At 38.7% G+C, this 25499-nt stretch overlaps 1 protein-coding gene across 1 annotated transcript; it reads right to left on the reverse strand.

Annotated features, from left to right (window-relative positions):
- Positions 1–376: 376 nt before the first annotated feature.
- Positions 377–23568, reverse strand: fzd9a (frizzled class receptor 9a). The gene is made up of 2 exons (XM_084414025.1): positions 21302–23568; positions 377–1410 (listed from the first exon to the last, which is right to left on the reverse strand). Exon 1 carries the CDS (start codon positions 23129–23131, stop codon positions 21386–21388), a length of 1746 nt encoding a protein of 581 aa, XP_084270151.1. The 5' UTR covers positions 23132–23568; the 3' UTR covers positions 377–1410; positions 21302–21385.
- Between the last annotated feature and the right edge of the window lie 1931 nt (positions 23569–25499).

Raw genomic sequence — 25499 nt, forward strand, 5'->3', positions numbered from 1 at the left:
AACATAGGTGGGCATTATGCAAATGTGTTACATTGTAACGTATGAATGTTACGGAAGTAAGACTGGAGTTACTGACGGCTCGTTTCGGCAGTTCAAAATGTATTCTTTCTTTAGGGAGACAATGACTTTATTTATCATGCACTTTGATCTTTAAAACTTTGCAGGCCTTTTACATTCACAAACAGCTATTACACACTACATGAAAGGTAATATCAGAAAAAAGCATAATAGGAGCACTTTAAAAATGTATGAGGCTAAGGACAGAATTTCCTTCCATTCAAAAATAAAACTTCCGGTCAGAGTCATAGCGCTCTGACATATTGGGAAATGTCGCTTTGACTAAGCTGGAATAGAAAATAGTAGACGCTAGTCAAGTCAAGACAAATCACCTTTATGTATATAGCGCTTTTTACAATACAGATTGTTTCAAAGCATCTTTACAGTGATAACAGGAAAATTTCAAACAAACAAAGTTTGTTTCGGCTGTACAGCAGCTCTAGAAGAAAATAGTGTCATTATCCATCTTAAGTAAGTTCAATTTTGATTCATTTCCATTTTAAAAAATCATTAGTTTTTCATTTATTTCATTTATCTATACAGCAGCTGTGGAGAAAACAGTGATGTCATCTTCCAGCTCAGTTTATACAATTATTCAGTTCTCATACAATGGTGTCAATGCAGTCAGGTCAATATTTGTTGCTTATTAAGTGTCCCCAAATAAGCAAGTCAGAAGCAACAGTGGCAAGCAAACCAAACTCCATCAGTGAGAATGGAGAAAAAAAACCTTGGGAGAAACCAGGCTCAGTTGGGGGACCAGTCCTTATCTGGCCAACAAACAAACACTGTATGAATATGATTCAGGCAGCATCACAGATCACAAGTCAAATTGGGATTGGAAAATATGTAATCCAGTTCCATCTGGTTGAAGATCGGTCGACTAGATCTAGTAGACTAGTAGACTCTCTAGGTTTTTTGTCTGCATTGACTAGCATGAAGTCTGCAACAAGAGGACCAAAATATTCCAGGACAGAATGTTTTTGTTTTGTTTTGTTTTTTGATAAAATAAGCAAATCAAGATATCCAGCATTTGAAACAGACTGTGCCGTTGAGAGCCTGGCATCCTTTGTCATAGCTAAGCATTAGCGGTAAGAACAGTAACAGCTGAGAGAGTAGAGGGCATGACATGGAAACAAACAAGACATGGCCCACTGTCCTCTTAATCTGGCCTTGGGTTCCTGCTGACAGATGCGTTAACTGGAAAATGCAGGCCCAGAGTCTGGCGCCAAACTGTTTTATGGCCCACTGGGTGAGCTCAGAACTTTCCTCAGGGTGGGTGAAGGACTTACAGGAGCACAGCTACCAGACCGAACCACTTGACCAGTCAAGAAAGGAGAGTGTTTGAGAGGACTCCTGTGGGACATTGGCACATGTTGTCATACCCATTAACACTCAAGCAGATGGAGTCTGCATCACCACCGTGCAGTTAATGCTATTGGAATTGTCACAGCAATTATGTAAAGTCATGCTGTGTGCGTGCAAGTATGCCCAAGTGTGTAGACGCATTCAGAGGCATTGTTTACATTGGTATAATAGGAGCAGATGACATTCCAGAGTTCATATTAAGACGAGTATGTCCTTGCTTGTTGATATCTGACCTTAAACTTACATGGTTGGTACTGTTTCAACTCTCAGCCACATGATTCCTACTATTTCAGCTCTGGTTTCAATGTCCTTTCATGCTGCATAGCAACACCCTTCCAAACACATTCGTACCGCGACACTTCACATCATCAGCTGCATCCCTGATGGACAATAATCAACTTGGGAGGAGAAAGGGATCATTATATCTTATGAGGTAGGACACTGGCACTCAGTACAACTTCACAGTGGTCCTGATTGCTTTCGTGAAGCGGGGTCACTGATATAGCAGGAATATGAGGATTAGGGCTGGGCGATATGACGAAATATATCGTCTGGACGATAGAAAATGTCTATCGTTTTATATAAGGCTCTATCGTTTACGCCACGATAAGGCGTTTTACGGCAGAATTAACCTCACGGCATGCCCATGCACGCTGCAATACATAAACATGGAGACGGTAGTAGACGCGGTTCAGACCAGGGTAAGTTAATTCTCAACTAGATGACCAGCCAACCCAAAACGTTAGTAGCTCCACAACAGCGCGCATCTGTTCATTCACACACACACACACACACACACACACACAGAGAGAGAAACGCGATTCATATTTAAACAGTCTTTTTGCGTGTACGGACACTATTGCGATTAGAACAAAGCAAATATAGAACTGACCTATTCCTCAACCGGATCCGTTGCTCCTCGAAATGAAAACGAGGTGAACCTGAAAGTGAACATATCCAACTGATTGTGGGTGTTCACAGGTTTGCGTGGATCGCCTCAGATTATTTGCGTTTGAATAGCGCGCGCTCTCCGTAATTAAGATCAAAGTCAACAGAATTTTGAATCTCTTTTGCACTTATAAGAAAAAAAACCTATCGCGCCGGCGCGATTGTCGAACCCAGGGGGTTAAAAAATAGATTTTCGCCAAAAATCCTCTTTGGCTCCGCGGCTGCCATGGTAAACAACGTAGCCTACCGGTGACTGAAGTCTCACGTCACGTGCGAGTCAAGAGCGAAGTGATTGACATGACCAGGCTACCGTAGCTATGGCTTGGATTCGTTAGCAAACATTGCCCCCCTGTGGTATTTGCATGTTACTATCACAAGCATAATGTTGTGGCCTGCCCAGAAAAACGTTGGTTCTAATAATTATTTACCTCCGCCAACAGCGAGACCGGTCAATGTTAGAGACCCGGCCGGTAATGGAATACAGGCCAATATTAGAGGATTTATGGTAGACTATTCATGAACTGAATTAACAGAAAAATTGCTATATCGTTATGTATATCGTATCGGGATATCAAATGAGCTATATCGGGATATGAAATTTTGGCCATATCGCCCAGCCCTAATGAGGATGCTGTCTCACCTGTTCCCATGCTCTTCATTCTTCACAGCAGTGAGCGTCACTTGCGTGATTCACAGCAAGTGTGCTTGTCAGAGCTAGACGCCACTATGAAAGGAATCTACCTTCATTGCAAATCATTGCCAGTGATGTTTTATGGATTCAAAACATGTGTTGAATTGATTTTTAAGCAGGGGTGTCAAAGGGCCACAGTTCAGTTCCAACCCTGCTCCAATACACATTTCTGCACCACTAGTGGCATCTAATTGTTTGGTCAAACAGGTAGTACCACCCTAAGCGCTTGCCAATTAAGACAGAAATTGGCAAATTTTTCTACTCAAACCAACAGCGAAGCGAAAAGACATAGAAAAAGGTAAACATTTAACAATTCAATTCTAAAATCATTGTACATGTAATGTTATATATCGGTTGTCACACACGGTGGAAGTAAGGATGAGAAGATTAGTGATGTCCGATTCTTGAACGAATTGTTCTTTTAAGCTGGTTCTCAGGAAGTAACCGTTCGAGCTGGTTCACTTACTGAATCAAACTTTAGTGTACATTTACATTTATGCAATTGGCAGACGCTTTTATCCAAAGCGACTTACATTGCATTTCAAGGTACACAATTGCATTCTTATCGTTGTATATTATTGAAGAAGCAAGACACACAGCCAAAGTAGCACCCCCGACTCAAAAAGAACCGAATGAGCAGGTGTCATGACAAAACAGGTCCTCCATAGAAATAGTAAATAATTAAACAACATTACATTGTTCTTTTTATAACTGAAATATTTGAACATTTAACACTTAATTTAACATGTAGGGGAGAGCGGGGCACAACCTAACACTTTTTGGCTTTCTCCATTTGTGTAAATTCACTTGGGGTTCAGAGTATTTATTTCTTCCCACATAAATTTCCCACATGTCTACTACAATTATGTTGTTGATTTTTATGTTATTTTTTTTCATTAATACAGTGTATACTTTTTTGTATTCTTTTTTTTCTTGATTTTGCTGTTTGCTCATGTTGTCACATGAGAGGGGCACATTGTAACATGACTGTATGACAGCTTAAAATGTTATCTGATGTGATCAACAAAATTTACAAGACAAACTAAAATATTTTGTCAATAAAATACAATTTATAAAAATGGCTTTTTATAATAATTAAAAATAAACTAATTTTTGAGTTTGACAACAAGCACACCATAAAACACAGCTATACAGCAATAGTTCAAAATAATAAGGAATCATTTCTGAACATTGACTCTCAGTCTTTATTCACCTTTTTCTCATGGTTTCTCACTAGAATTCATAAAAGTATAGAAAAGAATAGCATAGTTCTAATAGGGGCACATTGAACGTCTCGGTTACGTATGTAACCCTCGTTCCCTGAGTAGGGAACGGAGACGTTACGTCGGATGACGATGAATGGGGTTTCGCTTAGAAAGCCTATCACCTTCAAGTATATAAAACGAGCCAATGGCAATGAAATGCCATGGGTCTGCGGAATTTGCATAGCGTAACTCCGCCCCACCCTGGGGGTATATAAGGAAGTACGCTGGCAACATGCAGATATGTTTCTTCGCTGAGGAGCCGAGACTGAACTCAGGCGTTCCAGCGGTACAGCGGAAGTGGCAGGGAGACGTAACCGTAACCTACTCAGGGAACAAGGGTTACATACGTAACCGAGACGTTCCCTTTCGTGGTCACTCCGAGTTACATCGGATGACGATGAATGGGGTCCCCAGTCTAATCACGCCACCTCGGCTGTCTTCCAGTGCCCTGCGTAAGTCTGAGCCCCCTGTCGTGAGACTAGCACGGACGAAGGAGTCCTACTTAGCACAGGAATACCAAGGCACACTGGGAAGCATATCCCAGAGGAAATATGCAATCATGCCCAACCCGAAGGGGGGGACTTGGAATACACATATGACCCCGAGGGGCTGCATATGGAGAATCACTGGGGTGTCCAGCCGCAGGTGGAATATTTCAACCCCAGGGGTGGCAAGGTGGCTTGCCAAGGGAAAGACACATGCTCAGAGAGGCTTACAGTGGAATACACATGTGGGGGTCACCCAGAGGGTGAACCATGCACATGGAGGCACCTAGCCAAGCGCGAAAGCTGCCGGTGGCATAACTCTGGCGTTGACGTCGACAGTGCTGGAGGAGACTCAGGGCTTATTAGGCTCACCTGAGGAAAATATCGCACGTATCCCGTCCGTGGAGAGGAATGGCGAGCAAGCGAAGACACCTGAGCAGAATCTAGTACCGGATAGTTGAAGCGAGTACATGAGAAGAAACTGGCTCCACTCGGAGATTGTAGAATCTCGCGAATGTGTTAGGTGTCGCCCAGCCTGCAGCTCTGCAGATGTCTGTTAGCGAGGTGCCATGCGCTAGAGCCCAAGAGGATACCACACTCCGAGTGGAGTAGGCCGTCACACCAAGTGGGCATGGTCGACCTGGCTGCTGGTATGCCAAAGCAATGGCGTCCACTATCCAGTGGGACAACCTTTGCTTGGAGAGAGTATTTATTTAGTTCTAGACGTTTAGAAGAACACCGGTTGACGAAGAGGTTCCACTTCAACGCATAGGCATGTCTCCTGGACGATGCTCTAGGGGAAGTGATGGTAGCCACCACCGCTGGTGGTAGGGTACTCAAACCTGCCTCGTCCCGTCCAGGAGCCACACGTGGAGGTTCCAAAGATCGGGACGAGGGTGCCATAGGGTGCCCCGTCCCTGAGAAAGCAGGTCCTTCCTCAGAGGAATTGGCCAGGGAGGTGCTGTCGCGAGGAGTACTAGTTCTGGGAACCAGGTGCGGTTGTGCCAATACGGGGCAATCAAAATTACCTGCTCCTCGAGGCCGCCGAGCGATCACAGGAAGACAAGGGTGTTTTCCAGGACCTCATGACCTCCTCATGCACGTCCGGGAAGAAAGGCATTGGGGTTGGACGCTGACTCAGGATTGGCTGTGGAGTAAAGTACATCAACTTGGCTCCGAAGCGAAAACATATCTGCATGTTGCCAGCGTACTTCCTTATATACCCCCAGGGTGGGGCGGAGTTACGCTATGCAAATTCCGCAGACCCATGGCATTTCATTGCCATTGGCTCGTTTTATATACTCGAAGGTGATAGGCTTTCTAAGCGAAACCCCATTCGTCGTCATCCGACGTAACTCGGAGTGACCACGAAAGGGAAACGCAGTGTTACAACATGCCCCACCTGCGCAACTGGAATTTAAATGTGGCTAGTGTCTTCTATTGGTTAGATCAGCATTAACAAACCATCTCAAAAGTTAAATGACAGATATAAGATTAAAATAATATCAGATTTGTCAAATTTTAAATCAATAACTTAAAAAAAAATTAATGGTTTGGTTAAATAAATGTCCAGTGATCTCTTCCAAAGATTGTTTAATTTTGGCAAATTCTTTTCTCTATATACAGTAGTGATGATATGGCATCTAGTAAATACACAAATTTTTAAACCATGTGTGTTACAAATAGCCCTGCTCACCCCTAATTACATTAAAGATGATTGTGAATACATGTAGGGTAAGTGCAAATGCGTAATGAATAATCTAAACCATAAAGCTAATTCGAGTATCTGTATGCTATGCTAGAACATTAGCTAACTAAAACAGACATAAATGGTCATTATAACGTAGTTCAAAAAACACTTATTATAACATGATTGTAGGAATTGTAATCAGGCGCTAAAGAGAGTACCTATTAAAAGTAATTTGAGACAATGGGATCGATTGGGGTTCTACTGAGGGAGGACCAGATTTGTCGAGCCCGATCTCACGGGAAAACGTACAAATTCTACGAGGTGGCTTATTCGTACGAATTCATACGACCTGACTCGTACGAATTAGTACGTTTTTTGCAAAATCGTACATATTTTACGAATTGGCCAATTCGTATGAATTCATACGAATGACCTACCCCTGACCCCGCCCCTAAACCTACCCATCACGTGGGTTTAGACAAATCGTACAAATTCGTACGAGTGAGGTCGTACGAATTAGTACGAATTAGCCAACTTTTTATCATTCGTACGAATTCGTACGAATTGGTCGTGAGATAGCGTTGGATTTGTCACCACACCGGTTCAGCCAACAGTCGAAGTTTGCAGAGGATTAGTCTGCAAGCCTGAGGCCTGCACTGGAAATATGCTTATTATGACTATACTACTATTAAATAACATTTTATTAAAACCTGCAAAAACCTCTCTGTCGAGAGATGTTTTTTTTGGTTTTGTTTTTTACAGTGCATTCAGATTTGATTTGATTTTGTTAAAGCTACACTGTGTAATTTTTTTAATTAATTCTTAGCAAAAAACACTTTGTTCTTTCAAAATGATATGTGCTCATTAAGGTGTAATTACTTCTACCAACTAATCAAGTATTCTCGTAAGCGTAGAATCTGCCATTTAGAATACATACGAGCGAGTCGCTCGAATGGCGGCAGCCATGTTGCGCCTCCATCTTGAAAATACATTAGCCAAAGAGGGACATACCTGGAAATTCAAGCTTCGCCTTTCGCGTTTTTACACTCAGTGGCACCATGACGAATGCGAGGGGGAGATTACTCGCGACTGTCGGCAGATTTGAAATAATACGCCACCGTAGGAGTTAAAACGCCCTCGGAATGGGAGGGGCTAGAAAGTAATATTCAGTTGGTTGTCATAAACAATTTCACCGCTAGATGGGAGAAAATCCTACACAGTGTAGCTTTAAAGGTTGTATCAGTGATTTCAGGCCCCCCCAAAAAAAGATCACATTCATCTAATCTTTCCTAACGATCCGCTAGCTGCCCGCCCCATAAGCATGCCGTCAAAAAAACGCGTCTCTGTAGGCAGCCTAGGCTCTCAAAAACAATTGGTTTCACTAACCACTCAAAACCAAAACAAATAGTGTTCCAACCAATCACCGACAGGGGGTGGGTGTTGTGAGGTTTTGTGCTCGTGTACAGCTGCACGCTATGGAAGCTTGTTTCCGCCACAGAATAAAACATTTTAAGAGATAATTGCGACTTTTTATCTCACAATTGCGAGTTTATTTCTCAGAATTCTGAGATATAAAGTCAGAATTGCGTGTTATAAAGTCAGAATTGTGAGATATAAAGTCAGAATTGCATGAAATAAAGTCGCAATTGTGTGTTATAAAGTCAGAATTGCGAGATATAAAGTCAGAATTGCGTGAAATAAAGTCGCAATTGCGTCTTATAAAGTCAGAATTCTGACTTTTTTTCTCGCAATTGCGACTTTATATCACGCAATTCTGACTTTATAATACGCAATTGGGAGATATAAAGTCAGAATTGCATGATATAAAGTCGCAATTGCGTGTTATAAAGTCAGAATTGTGAGATAAACTATTCTGAGGTAAAAAAAGAAAAAAAAGTCAGTCTTTTTTTCCCCTTAGAATTGGACTTTATATCTCACAAATTAGTGAGTTTATATGTCACAATTCTGAGAAAATATGTCAGAATTGCGAGATATAAACGCGATATACGTGATATAAAGTCGCAATTGCGAGAAAAAAAGTCAGAATTCTGACTTTATAACACGCAATTGCGACTTTATATCTCGCAATTCTGACTTTATAACACGCAATTGTGACTTTATTTCACGCAATTCTGACTTTATATCTAGCAATTCTGACTTTATAACACGCAATTCTGACTTTATTTCACGCAATTCTGACTTTGTATCTCGCAATTCTGAGAAATAAAGTCTCAATTTAAATTTAAAGTTTAAATTTTTTTATTTTGTGTCGGAAAGAAGCTTCCATAGCACGCGAAGTCGAAGCTGAAGAAGAAGCTGGCTCAAAACCTCACAACACCCTCCCCTGTCGGTGATTGGTTGGAACACTATTTGTTTTGGTTTTGAATGGTTGGTGAAACCATTTGTTTTTGTGTGCAGATCTCAGAGCCTAGGCTGCCTACAGAGACGCAGTTTTTGACGGCATGCTTATGGGGCGGGCAGCTAGCGGATCGTTAGGAAAGATTAGATGAATGTGATCATTTTTTTGGGGGCCTGAAATCACTGATACAACCTTTAAGATAAATCGTGTACTGTAATATGTTATGCAGAGGATTACTGAGGACTTGCAATAGTTTATGTTACAGTAGTTAATAAAACATTTACAAAAAAACTACAGAGGTTTGTTTCTGTGTTACTTTTGAATTTTGAAGGTATAGAGACAGTATAGAGACTTAAGATAGTCTTTTACTTTTAGGCTTAATCTAATCCCTGTCTGTGAAACCAGGCCATAATTTTTATGGTGAAAAATAAATAATTATTTAAATGTTAAAATTATCAAAATTAAAGGAGTTTTTTTTTTTTTACATGAGAAATGCAAGCAGCTGTAAAGTGTGTCGTGTTTGCAGAAGCGTGTTATTTCCAGCAGATTTGTAAATTGATGCCACTGCTGTCAATACTCATGACCTTTTTAAATATGTTGCTGTGCTTTTACTCTAGTTCACACTCATGATATTTGCCATTACAGTCAAAAGACAAGCACACAATGTCTAATGAACACTTTCTCTGAGACACATTTTTTACAGGTAGACTCTTTATATCAGGGGTTCTCAACTCAGATCCATTTTCCTGCAGAGTTTAGCTCCAACCCTAATCAAACACACTTGAACAAGCTAATCAAGTGCTACGTCCCAATTCAGAGGCTGCGTCCTTCGAAGGACTCAGACTTCAAAGGCCACGTCTCTGAAGGCTGCGAAGTCGACCGAGCATTGTTAAATGGTATGGTCCAGCGTACAATAGACTGGTATGGTCTAGCGTACAAGACTTTTTATATTCAACTGCCTAAAAACAAAGACAAAATGTCTAATTATGTTTACCTTGGTACATTTATGTACATAATAAAGAGCATAAACTATATAAAATCGCTAAGATATAATTGGTAAGATATGTCAACATTTCATCCACAATATTGTTGGTGGATGGGCTTGAATTTCGGCGTTTTGCGCGTATTGAGCATAATCTTACTCAATGAGCGGATTTTTTGCTCACACCCAAAGCGCACGCACACAAGACAAGTTTATTGGCTATATAAAACAGTATAATGGGTCTATGCATCAGGTCTTAAAGTGACAGCAGCCTAATATACCGGCTGCCAAATTATGGGATAATATTAAAAATATCTATTTTATGAAAGTGTTTCCCTATGGGATCTATGTCAAAATAAGTGTATCCTGGCAATTTCTCTCAAAAAATCCCATTGTCACTGCCGTGCAAGGACGAGAAGGATACATATCCTTCATTGCCCACGAAACAAAGGACGCATTTCAAGGACGCATTTGAAGGAGAATTCGAATTAGGACAGCCTTCTTCATGCTAAATGTCCCCAGTGTTTCAGTCTTGGTTTGTCGGTTGTTGTCTTTGCATGTGTGAAGCTGTTGCGTTCCTGCTCTTTTAATTATGTTTCATGGTCCTGCTCTTGGGTTTTGACCCTCTATTTGGATTATCTTTGGTTTCGTTTTCCATAAATACTGCTGCAACTGGATTAACACCTCTCTTCGTCCCTGCTTACAAGTAACACATGGCAATTTGTTCGTACTTTACGAGGTGGCTAATTCGTACAAATTCATACAGCCTCACTCATACGAATTTGTACGATTTTTGCTAAATCGTACATATTTTACAAGTTGCCCAATGCGTACGAATGACCTACTCCTGACCCCGCCCCAAAACCTACCCATCCCTGAGGTTTAGACAAATCGTACGAATTCGTACGAATTAGCCATCCCCTACTCACTTGTACGAATTGGTCATGAGACAGCGTTGAATATTTCTACCCATCTGTTTTATAGACATGAAAGTGCATGAATGTTAGGGGTCATATTTTACAGTTCATTGTTGTTTCAGCAGCTTACCTTTTTGTATGAGAACAGTGGAAACAAGTTCACCAAAACCACTGATAAGATCAGAAGTGACAGACATATACCAGAGGGAACCCAATGCAATAAAGTAGATTGTCCTAAATGAAATGCTGATGCAGAGAGGTTAGATTATGGCCACATGTGCTTAATTTAGCTTAGCCAAACACAAATCCTGCTGGCCTCGTCAATCAGGCCTCTGCTTTCCCAGTTACTCAGCACTGAGGCAGGGTGTGTGGTGGTACAGAGTAAACCACATCCTTCTGGACTTCATTGTACCGGAGTCGGCACCTGCGAGAATGCTATTGGCATCATCCTCTTCCTCCCACTCCCACTCTTTGTCCTACCAGTGACCTCACTGTGAATTGACTGCAGCGGGTTGCTATTATGAGCTCATGTGAGGAAGAACTAATAACTGGATTTGCCAAAGTTTGCCATGCAAGTGATTTTGAATGAGTTTTTTGCACCGCTCTATTATTGTTATATAATCTATTTTAGACAAACTTTGGTTCACCACTTACATTGTCAAATCATGTTTGGTTTTTTTTTTAGGCTGCAACATAAACTAAAGTATATTAAAGATTTTAAAAAAGGACAAGCATTGATATGACCCACCCCAACTTCCTGTTTAAGCAGGAAGTAGTTGGCACTGGAGAGTAAAACGCCAAACCCTTTCTTTAAATGGCTTTAAAGGTCTTACTGACAGCTGTATCACAGCAAGACCTTGAAGCCAGTATGTCATGCCAATAAGGAGAATGACCGAATGCAATGTTCATCCTAAGTTTCAGTGATGTGTGAGTCATCAGCTGTTGTCAGAATGAGGTCATGGCCATATTTCTTCATAATCAGCAGCAGTGTGAGCTCCAGCATACTACACTGATCTGCGGGGGCAGATAGGCACACGAGGGAGATCAGGATGAAAACAATGGATGCTTTTTTGCAAATGGGAGTCTTCCAGATGGTGGTAAAGAAGGTAAAAATGTATGTGCACAACATTTGCCTAACGAATAATCTGCTTTGAACATGAATATAATGTGAAAATTTAAGTCAATTAAAAAAAATAATATATATATATATATTTTTTTTTAAGTGGGTCAAAAACACCCCTTATAGGTCAACTAGTTGCATTTAATCTAAATGTAAACTAATACATTTTCAGTTAATTGTAAATTACATGCATAAGTGTCCGAAAACATTACATTCAATTCGCACTTAAGTATATAGTTTTTATAGTAAGTACTTTTTTAAGTATGCTGAATTGTACTTTTTCACAAAGGAAAGTTTGCTCATTACAGTGAGATAAACAAGAGTGTATGATTTTAAGAAATGTAAGCATTTTAAGGACGGGACACACCAAGCCGACGGTCGGCCATCGGGCAATTTCGGGCCATTTTTGAGTATCGTTTGTCTTAGTTGCTTTTTAGTATGTTTCACACTGTTGGCTCTTGTCAGAAACTGTCTTGGTTTTATGGGCCGATTCAGCATGTTTAATTCTACATAAGGCTAGTCACCCCTCATGGCAGGCATGTTGAGATCACATGACTACATGATCATATTATCCGACACTTTCATTTGCATAATAAATTAATCATGAGTGACATTTCTGCTTATAAATTTCTGTAATGCAACCAGCAATTAAAAAAACTTGCATCTGTGATGCATCCGCACCTATAGGTGTCACTGTCATTGTCAGCGGGAGAAACATTAAAAAACAAACAAAAAAACCCGGGACACACCAAGCTGACGTCCAAAAACTTGTCGACGAGAGGAGACAAACACAGTCAGCTTTCGTCACCGCTAGTTTTTGGACGTCAGCTTGGTGTGTCCCGGGCTTTAAAGGTGCACTAGTACTGTAAGTGTTTTTTTGTTTGTTTTTTAATGTTTCTCCCGCTGACAATGACAGTGACACCTATAGGTGCGGATGCATCACAGATGCAAGTTTTTTTAATTGCTGGTTGCATTACAGAAATTTATAAGCAGAAATGTCACTCATGATTAATATATTATGCAAATGAAAGTGTTGGATAATGTGGTCATGTGATCTCAACATGGCGGCCATGAGGGGTGACTCGCCTTACGTAGAATTAAACAGACACTGTTTTCTAAGCCACAGATAAGATGTAAGATTACATTTAAGTACTTTTTTAAGTGTAAAGTGGAAAAACAATACTTAGTGCACCTTTAAGATAAAGAAAAGTGTGGTAATTAAAGCTTATTCTGCAACTTTGGAGTTCAGTGGCAGATAAGACACTGAAATTACATTAAAATGACATGCATGATGCATGAATTTATGTTAAAACTCTGAAATTGCACAGGTCAGATTCACTAAACAAATGTGCCAAATGTCATTAAACACTATTCATCATTGTTCTGCAGGATGACTATGGAAAATATAATTTTAGAAGATGGCAAATGAAGCCAAGAAAACATTTTATATTTCTATTGGGTCCCGCAAATATGACCAGCCTGCCTCATTTTGAGACACTTTAATAACCAATTGCCTCTTCCTGAAATGGCAAGGCTATTAAACTTGCCAAGTCAGGGGAAAAAAGCAATCAGAGTCACTGTTTGCATGTTCAGTCTCCATATGTGTGTCTTGTGCCAGGCTTTGGTGACGCCAGCCAGACCGAAGAGCTCCAGGGAAACCAGTGTGTGATGCCAATGTACCTAGTTCACTACTTTCAAGGGAGGGGGGGTAACTATTAGCATATGCCCCAGCTGGGGGTTTCCTACTTTATTAGACTAGTGTGTCTCTTCTCGTTATTCACAAGCGCACTGACACAACTACCATGGGACGGCTGTTTATAAGCTTTCGTTGTAAACAGAGATCCATATAAAAAAACATGTATCGCTAATGTTACTAATTAGGCACTTTTCCTTTCCCATGGCTTTACTCTCATTTACAAGGGCACACGCTATACATTTTCAGCCTTAAAGTAAAAAAACGGCTATTTTTTTTTGTCTTTACAATTCAAAAAATAATTAACTGACGCCTATTTGTCTGAGAAGCTTAAGTGTGACTGAATATATAAAACTTGTTTATTAATGCAACAACAATTTTCAGTCTCCCTCAGTTTAAATTCCAAATTTGTTTTTGAAAACACTAAACATACTGTAGCATTCAATTTATTATGTTCAATTCAGCAAGTAATTCCATCTTAAATATTCCAGTTCATAAATATAGTTTATAAATATATGAAAGCTCAATTTAACCAGGCTCTATAAGATTTGAAATAGTACTGCAGAGTATTTTCAGTGTGAACACTGTTTTTAATGTAAATTCGTTTTTTATTTAAAACAAATGTCTGTATGCACTTTTTGTTTTTGATGATGGCAGCAGTAATTCATTAAATAATGATCCAAATGAGCCTTTTAACATGGCCATATTTATAGATGCAAAATGTAGAGAGTGGTTAAGGATCCTGGGATTACAACAGTGGAATGATCCTGTACAATAAAGTATGCAAGATTGCAGTAATCTGCTGCATCCTTCACTACCAAACTCTCAGAACCAACCCAAAAATGAGAACAGTGCTGCGCAAATTGCATTCAGAACTAAATTGTCTTGATCCTACAGCTGGACATATAATTCCTGGATACACTGCATAACATTCTCATGCCAGCATAACACAGGTACAAGCTGAAGCTCGGGTTTGTTGCCATTATGTCTCAATAGCTACCCCAAAATAATCTGTTTATGATCAGATTGATGGCTCATTTGGACTGAAAAGCCTTGTAAACTCCTCACTCAATCCAATTAAAATCTTTTAGACCTGAAATAAATGCTTGAATCCAACTATTTTCTCAGTCGGATTAAAAAAAAACATACACAGGGCGGTGATGCATATGTTTACATATGATTTACGTCATAGAGATGTGAAAAGTCTTGCAGTGCTTTTAACATCTCTACCATTAGACCAAGGGTGTCCAAAACATACTCTATGGAACTATGGGAACGTAAACACTTCAAGCTACACAATGGTGCCAGCTGGGTTAAAGTAGCAGTGTTGAGGAGCAATAGAAGTGGCCTTCTGTGGGTGAAAAAGTCCAGGTTCGAAAAATGCTTATACTGAAGCAGTCAACCAAACAAATGAGGCAAAGAAAGAATTTGTAATTTAACTTGACATGAAAAGCACAATAATAAAAAGCTACCCAGACTCATCATAAATTATACCAGCCTACTTCTTTCTGGTTTTAGTGTGAAAACTTATGATCTCACTTTGAGGTCATTTTATTTCTGGTTCAGGTTGGCTGGTTTCTCAATGACTGGATAATTCTCTCAAATCAAGTTATGACTGAGAGGAATTCAACAATAAGTCATAACACATAACCCATAATTGAAAAGGTAGTCTGGATATGTATTTAAATGAAAAGAAAAATGTAGATCAATAATTCATCAAATGTGTTGCTAGACAGTGTACCGGTGTTTATATATATATATAAGAAAGAAAGATTAAATATACTGTATATATCATTTGCAGGAATGTCCTCCTCACTATCAGACAATTTGTCTTTAACTCCTGTGACATTATCCAGATTGCTGCATAAATCTACTGTGAGTTCTTTCCTCGCCAAAGAATGTGATAACAGCTTTAAAAAATAATAATAAAAAAACACACACAGTGAGAATAAATCAGATTTTTAAAACTCCTGTTTTGACCTTCTTAAGTGAATATAATTTATCTCATTATTATAATGGCCCCCAAAAAGACAACCACACTTTAAAATGTATGAATTTGCTTTAAAAAAACAAAACAAAATTTAGTGGCATCTGCAAAAATACTTTTCTTGTCAGTGTTCAACTACTATTATGCAACTGGTCCGTTAGTTTGGTATTTTAATATCTAATCCAATGAAATTCATATATTTTGTGGCACAAGTAAGGCTAAATTGTCCAAATAATTTTGGGGGCCAATGTAGGCCATATGTTCTGCTCCTCCTAATATAATTAACCAAATGTAAATCATTGTACTTTGCACTTGTAATGTAGCCTACTTGAAAATTTCAATAAAATTTTTTTACTTTCAGATAATATAATATAAACGAATTGAAAGGCCAAAAGAGAGTTACTTAAAGAGAGTACACTTTCATGATTGTTTTTTTAGCGCACTTAAAGTCCCCCTGCGGTGAAAAATCAAGCTTTTAATGTTGTTTATATGTCTATTGTTGTTTTTAATGTGCTTTAAGTCAAACCATGTGCAAATGCATAAGTCAACACCATTGCTGAGTATTTTCTCCTTAAAACTGCAGTGAACCATAGACGGTCCCAAAAACGCGGTTTGAAATCGCTGGTGTTTCTGACGTCACAAGCTTGTAAACAATCACATCAACGTGTGATCGTCAACGAGTGGATCTCTGAGCTGGTGTGAGTGTGTGGAGGCGGGGCTAATTTGTATATTCATAGAACGCATTCTAAATTCATACTAAACGAGGCAAGGGTGTAGAGTTACATTCAAGCTGCTTTAAAGGGATAGTTCACCCAAAAATTTTAATTAGCCCATGATTTACTATGTATTTTAGACGAATACAATCAGAGTTATATAAAAAAAAAAGGCCTGGCTCTTCCAAGCTTTATAATGGGAGTGAACATCATAAAGTGTCCCAAACGGCTCCGAGGGGTTAATAAAGGCCTTCTGAAGTGAAGCGATGCGTTCTTGTAAGAAAAATGTCCATATTTAAAACTTTATCGACTAAAATAACTAGCTTCTGCCAGACGGCCTTACGCATCGACTTACGCCAAAAGAGTAACACTTGACGATGTATGACGTAGGATGTAGGAGTAGCGTAAGCTTCGGCGCCTCTCGCGGTTCAAACATTCGCGGTTCGTCATTACGTTGTGTGTCAAGTTCAAGTGTTACTCTTTCACCGTTAATTGATGCGTATGGCCGTCTGCCGGGAGCTAGTTATTTTAGTCGATAAAGGTTTAAATATTTTTCTTACACCAACGCATCGCTTCGCCTCAGAAGGCCTTCATTAACCCCTTGAAGCCATTTGGGACACTTTTATGATGAATATGATGCACTTGAATGGACTTCTTCCTTTTTGGGTGAACTATCCCTTTAAGGCATGAAGATTTTTGTTTTCAAGGGAAAAAAAAACGTTTAAATGTGTCATTTTGGTGATCAAAGATGAGTTTTAAGGGATACAATTATTGACTAATTATGTCTATAAGTATATAATTATATTATAAAAGTTTTACGTAAAAGTCAATTTAAATCATTATGTTTTAATCTTTTTTATGCTTCAAAGATGTACACTTATTTTGATGTGTTGACTAACATACTACATAGCACACATGTAGATTTTAATTTTACCTAGTGTGTTATTCAATATACATTTATAGGTAATACATTTTAAATATACTAAATCGCAAATTCATCACTACAAATGTTTCATAACAAATATATTTAAATACATAACTTGAAAGTTTCAGTTCATTGATGTATTTTAGTTGCTTGTCGGTACATTCTGCAGTACACTTTGACCAAACAATAGATATAGTTATGAAATTACTTAGGAAAGATGTACTTAAGTCCTACTTTAGTAAAAGCACTCTTAAGTTCAACTAAATGCATTTAATATAAATGTAAACTATAATGCAGTTTCATTTAATTGCAAATAACACACATTAAAGTTTCAAAAAACATTACATTTAAATCACACTTGAGTATATTCTTTTAAAGTGTTTTATTTATATAATAATACTCTTTTTGAAGTATGCTGAAGTATTTCTTTTTCACAAGGAATATCGGCCATTAGCAGCCCTGCAATTATGAAAACCCTGGCAAATTTTACGGTTTCAAGTCCAATTTCAACTGTTAATCAAAAACAAATATTAAAACGAGTGTGTATGTGTTTAACACTAGTGAAAGCCAGATCCGTCGGGCAGGTGGGACGTGGCTGTGTGGATAACACTCACGGCTCAAGCTAAGACTCAAGCATTTTGGTGAAAAGTCCTTTTGGTGACAACAGCTTCTCAGTGGTCTTTTACCATAGCCTCATTTCCACATCAAATGATGAGGAACGGGATACTACCCATGGGGTAGAGAGTAATGAGCACCACTCCTTTATTCTTGCTCTCGATTCCTCTGGCTTCTTTAAGAGGAGGGAAAGTCCCTGATGCTTTAATGATCCTCCCTTTACCAGACACATGGTTTCTCCTCCAAACTAGCAGACTATTACAATGCTATTCTATCTTGTCCATTCTCAAGCTCACTTACAAGCCCATTAACATTCACTTGATAATGGACTCAAATGGCAAAAAGGGTTTCTTTTGACAGTGCTTTGCCTAAAATAGAACTAAAAACCTTAAACATCAAGGTGTACAATGGTGCCTTTATGTTCCAGGTTTGATGGGCAAAATAATGAACCCTGTTGCTGTATAAACGGAAAGCTTTTTTCTGCACAAATGTGGCGGTGTTGTACAACTCACCTAAGAGCATTCATGTATACGGAGTTGATCTTGGCAGAATCTACATAACAAATCTGGCCTTTGATGTATCTGAGCAGCGGTTCCGTCGTGGCGTGACAGGGAATTGAGAACATTAACTGTAATATTGGTTCATTTATACTGTGATCCCACACTATTTAATTTAACTTACACCCTAAGGCTCAAAACATTGGGGAACAGTGAGGTCTAATTGATTATCAGTGAAAATGGCAAAATAGTAATTCTAACAATGCAGAAGACTGACATAAGACTGAAGAATTTTCTTAAAGTCCCCCTTTAAAAAATCAAACTTTTAATGTTGTTTACATGTGCTGTATATGTGTCTATGTGGTGTTTTTAATATGCTTTAAGAAAAAAAAACATGTACAATTCACAAGTCAACACCATTGCTGAGTATTTTCTCCTTAAAACTGCAGTGAACCACAGACAGTCTCAAAAACGCGGTTTGAAACGTCAACGTGTGATAATCAACAAGTGGATCTCTGAGCTGGTGTGAGTTAGTGGAGGCGGGGCTAATTTGCATATTCATAGAACCGCGTATACTAAATGAAGCAATGCTTTAGAGTTTCATTCAAGCTATTTTAAGCCATGAAGAATTTATTTTTCTAGGAAAAAATGTTTAAATAATTTTGCCGATCAAAGATGAGTTTTAAGGGATAAAATTATTGACTACAGGGGGACTTTCAAAAGATTTATCAGATATCAGATCAGATATCAGATATCTGAAAGATTATGCAACATAAAGACTGGAGTAATGGCTGTACAGGAAAAATATATTACAACGGAAAAAAATTATTAATTGTAAAGATATTTTACAATATTAGTGTTTTTACTGTATTTTTTATCAAATAAATGTAGCCTTGGTGAGCATATGAAACTTTGAAAAACATCTTACAGACCCCAAGCTTTTGAAAACTTCTGTGGAAATGATGCTTATTTTCTGTCCATTCAAACATGTTTATTGATAATGTATAGGTCGGGACACTTTTTCCAAATCTCAATGGCAAAAAGTGTCCCAATCACCTTGAATTCACCCCTAGTAAAAAAATAAAAATAAAAATAAAAATATTAAATACTGGATATTACTAACAATTACGCTTCAAATAATTACAATTTAATTAAAAAACAAGAATTTAAAATCCATTATCAATTTAATTCTGACACCCATTTGTACACATTTTATAGACCTGGAATTGTGTACTACAAATATTGTTGGCTCTAACAAATTGCTTGTGATGCTCCTCGTTTGTCAAGTCATATGTTTCCTCACATTGTATAAAAGCGTCTGCCAAAATAATAATAATAAAAAATAAAAAATAACCCTGACTGCCAAAGAAAGCTAAATGTTCTCCACAATCTTGTACAATGTTGACAAATCCATCGTCAAGAATTATGTTTATCTTTATTTTAACAACAGCAGCTTTAACCATACATGTTACTAAATTAATAAAGTCTTGGTAGTATTTAATAAGAGCCAAACATTCATCTTCCAGTATATTAACATTCACTAAATTTGTCCTAGTCTGCTGGCTGATGCAGTGTGGTGTGTTCTTGACTTAGAACACAGTGTTTACATATGCTACTGCACTGTAAACTTGAAAACTGAAAACAGCCATGCGTTAATTGAACTTTATACAGACTGCTACATGTGGGTAATGCACTGTGAAGTTTAGGCTGTGAGCCCCAAGACAAACATGCCTTTTTTTACGACCAAATGTAACAGCAGTTTAAGCTCCAAAGCCTGAGACCTGCCAAAACATTGGACAATATCTGCACAGGCACAGGAATAGTGTAGAGGAGAAATCAATTAAAACAATGGATATATTTAAAAAAAAAATAATGATAAAGAAGTGTATTTTATAAAATACAAAGTTTTATATCAAAATACTAATTAAAATATCAGCTGTTGCATTTTAAATTTTAACTGTTTGGGTTAGAAATATAAGCAATTCCTTAAACCATTCTCGATTTTTCATCTCACACTCATAGTAGGCTGCAGCTCATAATTTAAGGTGAATCATAAATGAACATCACAAACACCTATCATGTCCACAAATATAAGATATGAAAACACTGTAAAAAGGTTAAACTGATGCGAGTTATGCACAGAACTACTCTAAACATATCTCCTCTTTATCAGCCTACGATCTCTTGACAACAGAATTCTGGATGCGGAAACAAAACAATGAATGTCACAAATGTTAAATAAATTAGGTTAAAGGAAGTTTAATTCTGCATAAATTCATAGCAGCATCATACATTCTCAGTGTCTTATCATAGTTCTTTTATTGACTGCAGTCAAGTTGACTTGGTAAAATGTGTATGATTTTGGAAGGTGGTTTGATGGTATAAATGGATCCAGTTGTAACATATTCACCAAATTCCAGTATTAACAGAAAAGTGGTGAAAATTGAGAAGTCCAGACATGATTTTTCAACATTTTATAATCTTAATCAGTTACATTTAAATAACTGCAGTATAGGAAATTATTCCTACCAATCCTTAAGGAATATTGGCTTATTTAGTTATGTGTTTATTTCTAACCATTTAAAATCCATTTTAATCAAAAGTGCTAAATAACATCATAATTCAGAGAGAAAGAAAGTTTTACATGTACACATACAACATTTTACATGTAACCCTAAAAAGCTATTTATATCCTTATTTATGACAAAATAGAAAGAGAAAAGACATCATAATAAATGCTTTATTGCTCCTCTTTTAAAGAAAAATATATACTGCCAAATTATTTAAAACTCTTCCTTATATACAGTATAGCAAAGTACAAAACTATACAGCCAGCAATCCTTAAATAGCCACAATAAATAAAGCGTTCTGCCATGCCTGCATTCGTTCCATGCAACAAACCTTCTCTTTACTGAAGTGACCTCTACTTTGTGTCTGCTATTTCAAGGAAAAGCTTATAAATGCCACCTTTGACAGGACTTGTGACATTTACCATGATCTGTAGTCCAACCTGAGCATCTCATCACGATACAAGCCTTGTAAAGTCTGCATGGCTCCAAAGCAGAGGCCTTCAGTCTCAAACGTGTGTGAGACTGTCTGTGTACACGTCTGTTTTGTTCATGTGAAGTGTCACAGCCGGTGCTTTATAATGGCAGTGGGAGCTGCTGCAGCTGACACTGGAGCAAGGCTTGCGGCTCGTCCTCACGGCCAACCTCCTGTTGCACAACCCCTGCCAGGTCTGAAGTGTCTTTGAGCTCCATACCCAAACCCCACTGGTGATGCCTACCACTAATGACATGAAAATTTTCAACATGAACACAGCCACTGTAGGCACCGACGAGTCCAAAGAGCAATCCTCGCTCCTTCGACCAGGAAAGGACACACACTTGTTTTCCAGAGCTTTGAACTTCCAGTATTCCATATTGAGTCTTTCATAGAAATAGCATATGATGACAATAGTGGCAGGCACGGTGTAGAGAATGGAAAAGACTCCGATCTTAACCATAAGCTTTTCCAGTTTTTCTGTGTTTGTGCCGCCGGTTTTCATGATTTTGCGGATGTGGAAGAGGGCTACGAACCCCGTAAGGATGAAAGAGGTCCCGACAATGAGATAACAGGAAAGAGGGATCAACACAAAGCCAGTGAGAGCATTGCTGTCCATGCTTCCCACGTAACACAATCCCGTCAACTCGTCCCCAGCCACCTTCCTCATGGTGAGGATGACTATGGTCTTCACTGCAGGAATACCCCAGGCGGCCATATGGAAGTAGCTACTGTGCGCCTCAATAGCCTCGTGGCCCCATTTTCGTCCCGCTGCGAGAAACCAGGTGAGGGTGAGGATGACCCACCAGATGGAGCTGGCCATGCCAAAGTAGTAGAGGATGAGGAAGACTATGGTGCAGCCAGTGCTCTCCAAACCCTCCCGGATAATGTAGAGCTCTCCGTTTTCCCGATCGCAGGCGATGTTCTCGGCCCCAGCCACCGAGCGGATAATGAAGGCCACCGAGTAGACGTTGTAACACATAGACAGGAAGATGATGGGCCGCTCGGGATACTGGAAGCGTTGGGGGTCGAGGAGGAAGGTTAGAACTGTGAATGCTGTAGAAACAAAGCAAAGCGTTGACCACACGACCATCCAAATGAACGCAAAGTCCTTATCTTGCCTTGACCAGTAGACATCCACCATAGGAGTGCAACGAGGCGCACATGACTCGCTTTTGTCCACGTACTGGAACTTTTCCGGGTTATCACAGGACCGCGGGACACCTGAGATACGTCCACTCCCAGCTGCAGGTGTCCTGGACCTTGGAGGTACCGGCAGCATTCCCTCGCCTTTTTTAGTCTCAGGTTGAGTATCGTTTTCGGGAGCTTCAATGCACAATGCGTTTGGGTCGTTGTTAGTCGGTAGCTTTGAGCAATCCAATGAGTCCGGCCAGCCGAAACTGAATTGTTCCATTATAGGTGAACACCTCTGTCTTGCCTGTTCACACATAGGACGGCATGCCGGGATAGTGGTGGACACTTGATCAGCGCACATCGGCACATAAAGAGAGCACAGGAAAAATTGCAGGTGGACATCACATCCGTACTCCACCAAAGGAGCAAATTCATTTAGTTTAATACTAGCCTCCTCTTGGCTTTCATAATTCATGAAGTTGGGCATCCGTGTCATGTTGTAGCCGATTCCTTGGCACATGGGAATGGTGATGGGTTCACATTTTTCCGGGCGACCACGCTCCAAATCATATGCTCCGATCTCCAGTGAAGATCCAGTATTCAAGAACTGAAAAAGTAGAATAACAATCTTCATGCAATGGGCCATTTTGATAACCTCAAGAAAGTCTTAAAATGATTAGTACATCCAATGCCATGCAGATTATATTTGGCTTGTTTGGCTTGTAACAGAAGTGAGTAATATTTGTTGTATTTCGAAGAAAAAGTCGATTCATGGTCCACCATACAGTAATTGACATTGAATGTTCATTAATTTTGAAGAAAAAAAGAAGTTAATTTTGGATATCTTCATTGTCATGCCTCATGTGATATTGTATTAAAACAAATCCTTTGTGATTCAGTTTTAAATATATCCAAAACGTCTGAAGTTTCAGGAAGTATTTGGAAGTACCGTCAGCCCTCGTGATTAATCGGAAAAATCAACTGGATGTCAAAACGAAAATCACATGCACCGGTACAGTATTTAAAACTTTAAAGCACTTGACAACACGCTCTTTTAAAAGAGTTTCGCTCAACTCTCCGTTCCTGTTCACATCAACGAGAATAAACTTTCAGTAAGCAGCAGGACGGGTTGAAAGTGTCCATCTGTGAAAAAAATCCGATGTTATGCGGCTCCACGCTTAAAAACACTGCGCTTCTCATTCACTCCTCGCTGTGCTCTTAAAAACGGACTCTTGGTCGGACAAGCTCCTCCTAACACTCCTCCTCCTCCACGATACTATAAAAATACAGTCTTCCCAGTCACAGAGAGGATCACAACCTGCATGTACAGAACAGGACTGCGTTTGTTTAATGACAGATGTTTTGAAATGAATGAGAAGTCATCGGTTCTGTTAGAAACACTAAATGTTACAGCAAAACTAGACATATAGACTGCCATGCAGTCAAAAGTTTTGGATCGGTAAGATTTTTTCTGTTTAAAAAAAAAAGTCTCTTCTACTCACTTTATTACACACACACACACACACACACACACACACACACACACACACACACACACACAAACAGTAATATTGTGAAATATTACTACTATTTAAATTACTGTTTTCTATGTGAATATAGTAAAGTGTAATTTATTGTGAACAAAGCTGAATTTTCAGCATCATTACTCCAGTCTTCAGTGTCACATGATTCTTCAGAAATCATTCTAATATTTTGGGGGGTGGAAATAGATTAATTAAATTGATCAAAAGTTACAGTAAAGACATTTATAATGTTACAAAAGATTCTATTTCAGATAAATGCTGTTCTTTTTAACTTTCTGTTCATAAAAGAATCCTGAAATAAAAATGTAAATAACTGTTTTCAACATTGATAATAATAATGAATGTTTTTAGAGCATCAAATCCGCATATCAGAGTGATTTCTGAAGGATCATGTGACACTGAAGACTGGAGTAATGATGCACAGGAATCAATTACATTTTAAAACATATTAAAATAGAAGAGACTTTTAAAAGCATTAAAAATTAATTAACTTACCGAACCAACACTTTTGACTGGTAGTGTATATATAACATAATTATATTTCATATAATAGCAGCAATGGACTTTTTTTTTTTTTTTTGCAGTTTACTTGAATTTTGTCATGTGGTATGACTATATAAATTAGCCATGAGGTCATAGAAACACATATTAATAATATAAACAAGTAAAAAAAATAAATGCTTGTCATATTACCATTATCATATTAGGCTATTATATAAAAGACTTTCACCGTTTCAAGTCACAGCATCTAAAAATACACTATACTGATACATTTTAACCTAAAATCTTGATATTGAAAAAAAGTTCAATGTATAATTGCATTCATACACATACAAGTTTAAACCAAGGCTATCAATCCAATATTATTCCTATATGTTTTCATTAAGTATTATTTTGCAAAGTGGGTGTTCATTAAATGCTGTATATTTGATTCTTATCTCAACAAAGTATAACAAAAATAACAATAACAAATAAATAAATTAATCTCAGATTTCCTAATGCCTTGTTTTCTTTTCTGTTGTTTGTGTTGTGACACCAATGCCATTCCCAAATGAATAATTTTCTCCTTCCAAACACAATTCCACTGGTTCATCCTCCGGTCTATATGAGGCCCAGGAGGCTCTCACTTCACCATTAGTGTCTGCTCATGCATTTTCAGTCTGGGGCGTAGGGTAAGGAAAGCACCACCTGCCATATATGGCCCATCTCTCCTCCATTCTCATGCTAAACAGAAGAGAAGAGGAGTGCCTCTAGAGTCTTAGTGTGGGCATTTGTTATCCCTAATCTCAGCTCTTAGCCTGGCACTCAGGATGCAGACGCACTGGACATGTTCCTGCAATACAGAGTATCGGTTCCCTGGTTTTCTCGTAGTCTGACGGGTCAATTTCCTGCTCGTATAAATGAAATTGGATTCCTTTTGGCGGTAGATTTTGTTTTGGCTGAGAGCTGTTTAAGCGCTGCTTTCCATGT

Source organism: Rutilus rutilus (genome assembly GCF_951802725.1).
Source record: "Rutilus rutilus genome assembly, chromosome: 7".
Taxonomy (NCBI): domain Eukaryota; kingdom Metazoa; phylum Chordata; class Actinopteri; order Cypriniformes; family Leuciscidae; genus Rutilus; species Rutilus rutilus.

Coding starts and splice junctions, on each gene's coding strand:
- fzd9a (XM_084414025.1), bottom strand. CDS start 23,131: ATGGCCCATTGCATGAAGATTGTTATTCTACTTTTTCAGTTCTTGAAT.